Source organism: Oreochromis niloticus, linkage group LG6 (genome assembly GCF_001858045.2).
Source record: "Oreochromis niloticus isolate F11D_XX linkage group LG6, O_niloticus_UMD_NMBU, whole genome shotgun sequence".
Lineage (NCBI taxonomy): Eukaryota > Metazoa > Chordata > Actinopteri > Cichliformes > Cichlidae > Oreochromis > Oreochromis niloticus.
The window spans coordinates 37,988,510-38,000,595 of NC_031971.2; the positions used below are offsets into that span (position 1 = coordinate 37,988,510).

The 12,086-nt window shown below is 39.8% G+C and overlaps 1 protein-coding gene across 1 annotated transcript; it reads right to left on the bottom strand.

Annotated features, from left to right (window-relative positions):
- Positions 1-6,298: 6,298 nt before the first annotated feature.
- LOC102077859 (uncharacterized) lies at positions 6,299-9,277 on the bottom strand. Its single transcript, XM_013273057.3, has 3 exons — positions 9,042-9,277; positions 8,545-8,654; positions 6,299-8,422 (listed from the first exon to the last, which is right to left on the bottom strand). Exons 1-3 carry the CDS (start codon positions 9,234-9,236, stop codon positions 7,114-7,116), a joined length of 1,614 nt encoding a protein of 537 aa, XP_013128511.3. The 5' UTR covers positions 9,237-9,277; the 3' UTR covers positions 6,299-7,113.
- Between the last annotated feature and the right edge of the window lie 2,809 nt (positions 9,278-12,086).

A 12,086-nucleotide genomic window follows, 5' to 3' on the forward strand; every position in this document is an offset into this window, starting at 1 on the left:
TGCCCACCGCTCCTCCCTCACCACAACGCTCTTACATCTTCAAACACTGTTACTCTTACATGTACAGTTTCAGTTTTTAAAGATTCATGCACTCATAATCATTAAAAGCAATGTATATATCCTTTTTCGTTTTTTCTTTTTTTTTTCACTTAATCATTTTTAATTTCATGATGATTTCTAATTTGGTTTTGGATCTGTGGGTCCAGGCAGTTAGTTGTGTTTAAAACCAACTGACTGTCATGTGACTTGAGTTTGTTTAACCATCTGCTCTGACGTACTTGAGCACATTCTGGGGTGTCTTTCATACCATGTTTTTTTTAATGGCCAAGTAAAAACCATCAAAAATATACATTTTCAAAACAGCATCCTCCATAGTCTTCATTTTAAAGGTATTTTTTTAATATAAATATCCCTACCTTCTTACCTATCTTGAAATCCTGGCATTTGGCCGTGGTTCAGGAGGTAGAGTGGGTTGCCTGCTCATGAACTTGTCTGTGGTTTGATCTCTGGTTTCTTTTGCATGTCAGAGTATCCTCGGGCATGACACTGAACCCCTAGTTTCCCCTGATACATCGACTGAAGTGTGTGTGAATGTTAGATTAGGGGAGGAAATGCTTGTATGAACATGGTGGACAAATGTCACCTTCAGGGGCGTCAACATTTCACTGTCGCCGAAGGTAACGATGATGTTTAAGAATGATATTGATATAATATTAATAATAACATATATAATGTGTTGAATAAAGTTTAATTGAACTTTTATATAGCTTTTGTACACTTATGAATTCAGACTCTCCACCTTCCTGTACAGTATTCTTATTGTTTATCTCATTTGCCAGAATGAGTAAAGCCCCTGCTGCCTGCTACAACAGATGTGACTTTACATTGTGATACAAACAAATGGGTGTCAAATATGTGAAAAAGCCCAGTTAAAGGGTCCTGGGCCAACATGTGTAGCGTCAGTGTGTTTGGCATTTATTCTCTGAAGCTCTACTGGAGTAAAAGAGACCCATTTTTATTATGATTCAAATAAAATATTTACAATGTGGTGCAATATCCTCATTTTAAGTGTATTGTGTGAAATCAAGCCTAACAGCTCTAATCATTGTTTTCTCCAAATAAGTAATTTCCACTAGAGTGCGCCATCGCACCAGTGGTGTGCAGCAAGAGTCTTTCTTTTCTTTACAGTTTGTTGGTACTTGGTTCCACATTGTGGCAGTGAATTATAGTGAAAACCAGAAGCATGACTATAGTCGATCTGTGGGGGCAGAGGCGGTCCTAGCCCCTTTGGTGCCCTGGGCGAACACTCCCTCTGGTGCCACACACACACAGACACACACATATTAAGGGTTGTAGATTAACATATTTTATGGTAAAAACTGTTGTAGGAACTATACTGAATTTAACCAGATAAACATTATATACACAGTATCTCACAAAAGTAAGTACACCCTTCACATTTTTTAAATATTTTGTTATATCTTTTCATGGGACAATTGAAGATATGACACTTTGATACAATGTAAAGTAGTCAGTGTACAGCTTGTACGACATGGTAAATTTGCTGTCCCCTCTAAATAACTCAACACACAGCCATTATTGCCTAAATCACTGGCAACAAAAGTGAGTACACCCCTAAGTGTAAATGTATAAAGAGTTCGCTGACCCGTAATGAATCACCATGTTAGTTTCTTATTGACAGCTTCAGAACTAAGTACAAACAGGACCAACACTTGACTCAAAGATAGAGGAATGCAAGGAACAAAAAGTGCACTAGTTTATTTGTAGTTTCAACATTTCACAGATTTAACAAAGAAGCTCAATAAACGACTCAGGTACGGGTGGAGGAAGCCAGCACTTGCGTTTTGAGCAGATGTCTTGGCAGATGAGAACATTCATGCTGATGGACTTCATCCAAATGACTCCTAGGTTAAAAGAAAATGCTAATCAAAGCTACTCCAGGCACTGTTCCCTTTAAGTAGCCCACGCGCTCAATTGCGCACAGTTGACAGAGTCTCTACGCACGGAAAATCTGCACTGAGCACAAAAAAAAATCCAACCTGAATCGAAACTAAAATAAACACATAACAATTCATTCTGTACTATTTTGCAATGCGAGTCAGTGAGTGACAGGTGACTGGCTGCTCCAGCCAATGATGCGATTCGCATACGTATGTACGCAGCTAATAAAAGTCATTGACAGGCTATAAAAAAGAAATGCAATTCTTTTAAGATGGAATGGCTGTCAGAGTATTTGCAAACAGAAGAAAAAACGGTGAAACTGGGTGAGATTTTTTCATTTTCGAGCGAAAAAGGTCTGCCCTGCAAAACATGTTGCGAAGCCAAAATAGCAAGCGAGTTTTCGGAGGGTAAACAGAACATTCAACACAAAAGTCATGTGAAAGCAGTTGGAGTTGTAAGAAGATGTAAGATGGGAATGGGGATCGGTACATTGTTGGAGGAGAGCGCCAAAGACCGAGAGAAGAGGAACGAGCTGTCACTAGTAAAGAAATCCAACCCCGAGCAAGTTAAAGTTCTCATCAACAATATTCTACTAGCCATCAACATGAATTCTTTTATGCTGTCGGTTCAACAAATTCACAATCACATGGCAAAATATGTGAGTATACCAGAAAGCTGGCCAAGCAAAAATTATGCCTTTGACTTTGTGAATTCAATGAATTAAATAGTGCAGAATGTGTAAAGTTAAAAATGCACCTTGGCACATCCTGATCATAGATGAGAGCACAGACATAACAGTGCACAAAATGCTAGTCCTGTATGTTAAATACAGGGAGGAAAATAACGTCAACCATAAAACCTTTCAGGATAATGTGCAGGCAATAACTCAGTTTTACACCAAGCAGGAACTAGACATGCAGAGAATGGTGATGCTGACCTCCGATGGTGCCTCAGTAATGCGAGGAAAGCACAACGGATTTGCAGCTTTATTAAAGCGGCGAATACCACACCTAACTGAACAACACTGTGTGGTCCATAGAGAGGACTTTGATGATGGACTTTGATTCTTGATGAGGATACACTGTCATTCAGGCCTCTGAACGAAGTGCGATGGCTGTCTACTGCAAGAGAGAATCCAGTGATAACAGAGATCCAGTGGCAAATTACTGTTACAAAAAGGTAACCGATTCAAACGTCAAGATTACTCTCACCGCTCTGGGAGATGTTTTGGGTGAGCTGACACACCTGTCTTTCTTTTCAAAAATACAACCTGTGATGGAAGAGCTCTGCTTTGCAAGAGCAAAGATTGAGTTGTTTTCCAGAGGATGAATTAAAGGAGTGGTCTGCATTTGACATTAAGGCATTGAGCTCAGACATCAGCTCTGAGTATGGAGCAGCAGACATTGCCACACTGGCAAAGAAGTATGAGGCCATTCTCCACCACCCACATTTTGTGGAGGTCAGTGACAGTGAATATGCTGATTTCAACTACGTAATGAGGCAAAAACTTAAACTCAGGTCAATCAGCACATTCTCAGATATGGTGGCTGCAACACTTAAATGTGAAGAGCTAAAACACATCTCACAACTTGTAGATTTGTGCTACATTTCAAGCATCCAGTGCAGATTGTGAAAGAGGCTTTAGTTTAATGAATCGTATCAAAACAGATTCCAGGAATAGTCTTGAAGTGGACCATTTGGACCAGCTGATGCACATAAAGTCAAACCTGCAAGCAGATGAGGCCATCAACCTGGACGACGTGTACAACCACGTGAGAAGGGCAGACGGGAAAATTAAGGCGAAATTTAAGTTCTTAATCAGTTTTGTGCTTATTCCAGTGTCATTTATTAAGAATTTTCATCTATAATGGTTAATAGCCATTAAATAATATTACGAGTAGTAGAAATGGTAATAAAAACTGTGTAATTATATATTCTGCAGAGTTAATGGAATTTTCACAGTATCACATGCTTGTGCTACAGTACACATGTCACTGTGCAAAATGTAAAATGTAAATGGGAAGAAAATGTTATCTCTAAAAGGTGCACACGCCTCAATTCCTCCAGAACAGGAGCCCCACCCTGACCCCAGGAGGACCTTCACACCCACTGTGAAAGACCGGGGTTTTTAACTGGGACAACAAAGTGCAATCATTGGAGAAGTGAGAAGAACACACAGGAAAAATAAGGTGAAATTTAAGTTCTCACTTGGATTTGTGCTCATCTACTGTCATTTATTTACAATGTTCATTTATGGAAATTGATCATTAAATACTGTCACTAGTTTATGAGTAGTAGAAATGCAAAGAATCATGTCATGATATACTGTATTTTGCAGACAAAGAGTTACAGGACTCTCTCCCAGACCACAGCAGGAACCTCACACACTGGCTCATACTCATAATACAAGTCAGAGCTTTACATTAAAAATGTTAAGTGTGTTTTCAAAATTGGAGTTTATAGTTGGTTTGGTTGGCAGTTCATGTTTTGCCATAGCTATAATTAAATATTTATACTTCCAATAGCATTAACATACTACGCAGGTGGAGATGGTGCGTTTATTTACAATGAAAAGAAACTATAAAACAGTGCCAACAATCCACAGTGCGTGCGTTCTCTGTGCGCTCGTTCCCAATCCCCGCGCCGTGATCCGTGGTAAGTGTTTAGTCCTCCTCGGTGCCTATGTACAACAGTGTGCTGCTCCCGCCACACGTTTCCACAATCCACCTGGAAACGAGAGAGTCCACAGTGAGTACCGTCCCATCCACCGGCCAACAAAAACACTTTAACCATTCCAACAGGAAAAGTTCAGAGAACACGGTAAACAGAGCAAGAGCACTGACTATGTTCCTGGTTTAACAATCCCGCGCTGGCTGCCGCTCCGATCCTGTCTTGAGTAGTGTTTCCTTGACAATCAGCAACAGGTGGCTGATTACACCCGGTGTGGCTGGCTCAAGGCTCAAAGACTCTCCAGGACCTTGTATGGCAGCAAAACTCACACACCGCAACACACACACCCAAACACGTAGACAGGGAAACAAGGGACCAGGAGCAGATCACACCAACAAACAACAATAAACAATCCACAGAGTCAAACCGAACTTATAATATTCACTAAACCCAAGAATAATGCATGAGCCCTGAGTCCCCAGACCCATGACAGGTCCATGGGACCGCTCAGGGAGTTTGTGTGTTTGCTCAGACACATGAAAAGTTAGAGGGAACATTGTCTGCAGGAAGAGGTGTATTAGACATTCTTATTATCAGAACTGCTGTCTGAACTCCTGTCATACCATCATCTTCATCACAGCTTTGGCACGGGTCCCTGGAGTTTGGAAGATCCTGAGGTATTCCTCTTTGACAGCCTTCAGTGGCAGTTACATAAAGTACATTATATCTTAATGGCATAAATATTGTTCATAATGGGCTGATTGTCATTTTGATATTAAGAAACATTGTTGAAAAATGTCAAATTCTGTAAATGATTAAAGGTTGCCCAGCCTTAGCCACCTTGCTGTCTTCTTTTCCAAAACTCACTGCAAAACTTTAAAGTTGTTTAGACTCTAATCAAACTGTGTTTTAGTTAACAAATAAATGTGAAGTTTTGTAGTATTAAATTTCATTTACTTTTATAAAACCAGTGTCTGACATGAAGTTCAGTTTGTGTGAATCCAAATGTTTGTCTCCATCTAGTGTTTAGTTAGAATCATTACAAAGCTGTGTGACTAAACCGTGTCGTCTTTTACTATTAAAAAGCCTTTTAAAGCAATTCTCGACCCAAAAAATCTGTCTGTAGTCTCAAAACATATTTTACCCTGATATGTTTGTATGTTCCCTATTTCCTCCAAGACCAGCGACCCAATCTTGATGAAACTTTACCTAAACAATGCCTAGGCCACTGTGAGTGCCAACCTTTACAAGTTATACGCAAATATTTTTATATAAATTCCCCAATCATGTACCACTGACAGTTCAGCTGAGCACCAAAGACAATGTCATAGTATAGGATGGAATGTCAGATTACAATGGTGTCTCACAATGTATCACAACATAATAGCATTGTAACTATGTATGTGTGTTTATGTTTCTATAAAAAAACTGGGGTAGTTCAAGACTTCTGCACAATACTGCTATAACTGTTAGCTTATTATTTACTTTTTTAATTAATAACAAACAGAATAATTGTGAAATGGTGAAAAAAACGTCTACAAGCATGTTTGAGTGGTGCTGAGCACACTGCATCTCCACTCAAATCAGAGCCTATTCACAGTAATTAAAACATGCAGCAGCCTAAAAGCTTTAAAATAGTCAGAGAAAAAACAACAACAGATCCATGTTTTTTTCAGTTGTTTTTGTCTTTTATTTTCCAATTGTTTTTTGTTTTTTAAATTTGGAATTTCCAATAGGAGAATCTGGAGGAAAGCCAGGAACACAGGGTGAACACCAGAGAGCGGCTGAGGGAGCAAAATACTCCAAAACCTTCCTCTGGTGAACACCCACAGAACCACTATGGTGCTTAGAATTCAGTACGATGTTATAGAGATATAGCACCATAGGCAAAGACCCTACAAAAAACCCTCCAACAATCAGATGATCCCCTATGAACAAGCACGTGGCGACAGTGGGAAGGAAAAACTCCCTTTTAACAGGAAGAAACCTTCGGCAGAACCAGGTTCAGGGAGGGGCGGCCATCTGCCGCGACCGGTTGGGGGTGATGGAAAAGAGAACCTTCTTTCCAAAAAGTTGGTACACTCATTCAGATGACAAAAGTATTCTGGACACTAGTTTAAACAAGCTGAGCTAATTTAGGATGGACACAGTCAGATATGAACAACTGGCCAGTGACAGACAGATGGTTAGTGTACTCTTGTCTTACCTTGTGTTTTGAAGAAAGCAAATTAGTATTTTTTTAATTATCCAATGTATTACATTTAACATTACAGCTTATGTGTCCAATAATCATTATCTGTGCACTATTTTTAAATAGTTGCACATGTCCCAACTTTTTGAAAAGAGGATTGTTTGTAGGTCTTTTTAAAATTCCAGATCTCCTTTGTCAACTTAACTTTCTAAAAGGTATTTTAACAAGCCCTACATTGCATTTATTTTTATCTTGAGAAATGAGCCTCAGATCAGTTTTCAAGATAAAAATTACAGAACAGGGTTTGTCCAGACGGGTGGGTTTGTCACTGTATAGTCAAGTCTGTGAATGTCACTGTCCAGGGCTCTATTGAGCGTGTTGAACAGACGAGAAAACCAGCCAGTACTCTTCTTGAGAGTACTGGCCGGTGATGTGTTTGAAGGCAGGGGTATTTTTGGTTCATTACTTTCTTCAGTGGGGGACTCTGGTGTTGGAATCTCACGCACTGGAGAAAGTTTACCATCCTTGACAACTCTCCATATGGTCCCAGAATTCTTTGACCTTACTAAAGATTTCTGGAGCTGTGACACTAAAACCTCTGAAACAGCAATCTCAAATGCTTCGTCACCAGATTCCATGGCAGCCTGCAACAAGTATTTGGATCCAAACACCTTGCACAGCTTTTTATAGATGGGGATGTGCAGGTTTTCAACACTTGGTGGGGGAATGGAATCCAGTTCTTTTTCAGCCCTCATTGTTACACCACCCAATAATGCAACCAGGTCCACGTTTAGTATGGATCTTCTGGTTTTTGATGCAATATGGTCGACTAACTTAGCAAGAAGCACAGTAAGAAAGGTCATGTTGACTGGACAGTCAGGAGACTCCAGACTTGGTGAAGAATTCTCCTGGTAGGCTAAAATCAATGCTGAAGGGACAAATGTTTCTGAATACTTAGGGAGCTCTGGAGTTGGAGGAGGACTCAGATTATCCATGCACAGTGAATTCTCTAAGGAACAGTCACTTATTTGTGGGATTTCTGCATCTTCCTCCTCCTCCACATCTAGACAGCAAATCTGCTTGCAATTAGAGTCTGAGCATGTCATGCTGTCAGATGCCCTGTCTGTGATTTTTCGGCTGATATTCAAGATGCATTCAAAAATCTCAGTCACATTATACACCATTTGTATAATGCTCATACCTGTCACTGAGTCATGAGTTTTTGGGGTAGGAGCTGGCCCTGTGATACGAGCCAGCGACGTGTTGACTTTTTTAGTAATTTCTGCTGAAAACAGCTTTACTAATATATCCGAGTTGTAGGACTTACCTTGTGCCATGGATAGGGCTTCACCAAAACAGTGATGAAGGGTGTTTCTGAAGCTGGCTTGAATATTATTTTCTGTTACTCTGCAGCAGCTGCACCCATCCTGCAAACTTACCTTATCTCCACTTGCATGATTGTGCCCCTTGGCAAGAACCTGAGGTTCTACAACCTCCAGGACCAAGGCGCTTATTTCTTCTATAACCGCATGGCACATGCTGGACAAGAGAATGACAACTTTTGATCCAGGGTCACCATCGGCTAAAGACGCCCACTGACTAAAAGATGAAAAAACAAAGATAAACAGTTGAGCAAAACAAACCTTTAACCAGAGTATATGTGTGTATTAGTGATCATTTTTGCTGCTTGTAAGCTTGATGGCTTTAAATGTGTGACTTACTCCTGTGAAACATCTTTCACATAGGGGGTGATGACTTTTCCAAGATTTTCCAGGGTCAGAAGAGGCAGTTTCAAATGCCTGCAATCCAGTGTTCCCATTTCCTCCAACATCTAGAAAGAAAAGGCAGTCAGGTTTTTAGGAATCTTTGACACAATAACAAAATGTTCTGCAATGGGATTTAAAATCGTCACTGTTAAATGCTTTGCACTACAGTTCACTAATGAAATCCAACAACTGATAACACAAAAATATATGTGTGATATGTCACACTAACAATATACAGTATATTAACAATTTGACATCACATATTATTTGATATAGCAATGTACTGAAGGTTATTTTATCAGGAATAAAAGTAATTTATACAAAAATGCTAAAGTTAAGTGGACAGTGGCAAAACCACCAAAGATAGTGATTATCATTTTGTCTGCAGATTGTTCTTCTTTCTTTCTTTCGTTCTTGTTTTTTTCTTTTGCTTTGTTTTTTTTTTTTTTTACCTTATCCGGTTGAAGCAACGAAACGATTTCCACAGATTTCCCTCTGTTCACTGAATTAAATTCTGTCATGTCTTTACCGTTTAGCACAATTGCAAACTGCACGTTGTTCAAATTATTTCCGAGTATCTGATTATGAAGCTTCTTCACGCCGAAAGTTTGTCTACAGTTTGAACTGTTGGGTTCTCGATACGTCATAAAGCTGACATTCGATGAGTGCGCGCGAACGTCCACGTGCTGCGCACACTCATCGAATGTGCGCATGTGCGGCAGATTTAGTTTTCTGTTACGTTGGCGGAGGGATATTAAGACAATACACAGGTTGTTTCAACCGACCGCAGTCATTTGATATGAGAAGCAGCGGTTTCCTCAACTTCGAGGCAAAAACACACTTTTACACTTTTTCATGGCATCTAAAACCATTTAGTCCTTCCACTTCCACTGTAGGGATTGGGTGCCATTTTTTACCAATCATTTAAGTTTTTATTGACACTATAGTATGTTCAAGTGAAAATTTTAATTATTACTGAACAAATAAAAATGTATAATTATTAGAGAAAACATATTCACAGGATTCCCGCGGGCCTTTCATTAAGTACAGCAACTTTAATAACTGTTGATATTTATTTATATTTTTTCTCTTCTGTCAAGCTTTCCAAACTAAATTAAATAATGTCTTCCTCTAAATCATCAGCATGCCCAGTTCCTACAAGAATGGTGAATTTGATCAGTTGATCTCTGTTACAAGCTACTCACAACTACCTTTCTCTTACTTTGAAGGTCAGTTAGTTGTTTCAGCTGACTGCAGACCAAATTATTGTATTTTGTTTTGTTTTTTTTTAATTCTTGAAAGAGTAGATAGTAGTAAAATAATTAACTGATCTGTCATGGTCCGACATCTGGTGACTCCATGTTTGTGTTTTTTTTTATTATTAATATTCATGTTCTGGTTTTCTTTAATGATTCCCTGGTTAATCCCTTGTGTATTTAAACCCTGTGTTTTCCTCTGCCCTTTGTTGCGCTGTATACCTTCAGTGCTGTGTGTCTCCTCCGTGCTCATTACAGTTCCTAGTTCTGTGGTCCTGGTTAGTTTCCTAGCTTTCAAGTTTTGAGTTTTGGGCCTTTTTGGCCTTTATTATTACTACAAGCCAGCTGTGAGAAGACACCCAGCAAATGGCCTGGGGCAGTTTCAAACCAGGGCCTTTGCAAGTGACTCACGAGGTGTAAACCCTGCACACTTACAGTAAGTGACTTTAAATACTGTCCCACACTGCAGCACAGGGCACCAAGTAGTTGGAGAGCTTTAAGGCCGGGGTCTTTCATGGACAGGGGTTATTAAACAAAACAGAAACGTGTTTTTGTCACGGTTTGGGGCTGCTTCTATATGCTCTTTTTAGTTGTAGTTTTTGTATTCTTCTTCTTCTTGTTCTTCTTCTTCTTTTCCCACTGAAGGTGGCTAAAGGTGGGTCTTGTGCAAGCCCCGCCCACTAGTGGTGCCTCCTTAGTTCCCATTTGTCACCTGTCACCTGCTTTCCATCTGGTAATCTTTTTTAAACACCATCTGAAGTCACAAGTCCCCACCAGATTGTTGTTGGTTGGTGTGGTAATCAGGCCAGCTTAAGCTCTCTGTGTTTTATTTTTTGCCTTATGCTAGTATGTGTTTTGAAAGCCAAGTTTACCTTTTGAGACACTTATCTTCCATGAGAACCAATGAAAACAATGCCGAGGGGCTTTAAACCTGCATTGTATCTGAATGTTGTGGGAAAACTGCAACAATTTTTCAGTCTTCTGTTGTCCATTTCTGGTGGGCTGCAGAGGCGGTCTTAGCCCATTTGGTGCCCTGGGCGAACACTCCCTCTGGTCATTCGTCATACATTGAGAATAGGAGACAAATCAACAACACAGCTCTTCAAATTCATGGCTAATTAATATTGTTCTGAACACAGTCCAAAAGATTCAATAAGCCACATCAGTGTCTGTTGTCTGTCTACTGTTTACTATCATAGCCAAATGGCTAACAAACGTAAACAGAAGTTTTCACTATCCCTACTAATAATTAATGTTATCTTGTTTCAGGATACATGTTATACATAATACCTGCCATTATCCAATGACACATCTGCTTACCTCTATCTTTTGGTCGTTTCTCCTCCTCTTCTCTTTTTTTTCTAAACTCAGCACCTGCTAACTTTGACGGTTTCTTGTCCATCGTCCATTGGTTATAATTTTGGACTCCAGTATCAACACCCATCCGCTGACCCGAGAATCACCACAGCATAACCTAACAGACCTAACCTTAGTGCACAGATTCGGTTTGTATAGGGTTTTTTTCTGGGATTTCGCACAACCCAGAAAAAAATAATTAACATAATGGGCTTGGATTGACAACATTATGAATGAAATGTGCACTATTTGGAAGCTGCCCGCCTTTCAACAGTTTGTGTGTGAGCACAACAGCAGCAGCAAGCGGGCGCACCGAGGGCCCTCGCACTCACTTTTCGCTTATACAAATTTTATTTGTCACATACACAGCACAACATATAATGAACATGCAGTGAAATGCTTGTGTACTGAACTGCGGAAAGGCTGCAGACGTAGCTGCGCCACTGCAGGGCTTGTTTCCAGCATGGGGGGTCTAGCTGGGACCCTTACTGGACACCGGGTGGGAATCAAACTTGCAACCCCCACTCCAGAGGTGTGTAGTCTTACCACTACACTATCCATAGAATTTAGAAAACACATTGGTGCAAAGTCTATATCATAATGTCTGGTGGGTTTTGTGTTTGTTTGTTTTGTTTTGTTTTTCATTTTGTTTTGTTTTGCAAGCTGGTTATTAAATGCGGCTCCAGCCCCTCCCCTCTCCTCCCTCTGTGTTTCATATAAAATAGTATAGTTTATAGTTTCATATAATATTATTATATAATTTGCTGTCCCCACTTTTATACCAGGATGTAATTATTGAAAAAGTGAAAAACAAGTGTATTGGTAAAGCAGCATAAGGATGATGTGGCACTAAAAGAGGAAGTCAGCGTGATCTTTTTTATGCAA

Bases quoted from the DNA above. Each gene is read 5' to 3' on its own strand.
- LOC102077859 (XM_013273057.3), bottom strand. From the start codon at position 9,236: ATGACGTATCGAGAACCCAACAGTTCAAACTGTAGACAAACTTTCGGC. The intron at 8,655-9,041 runs GTAAAAAAAAAA...TTTTCTTTCTAG, and splicing joins CGTTGCTTCAACCGGATAAG to ATGTTGGAGGAAATGGGAAC. The intron at 8,423-8,544 runs GTAAGTCACACA...TTCATCTTTTAG, and splicing joins GTGAAAGATGTTTCACAGGA to TCAGTGGGCGTCTTTAGCCG.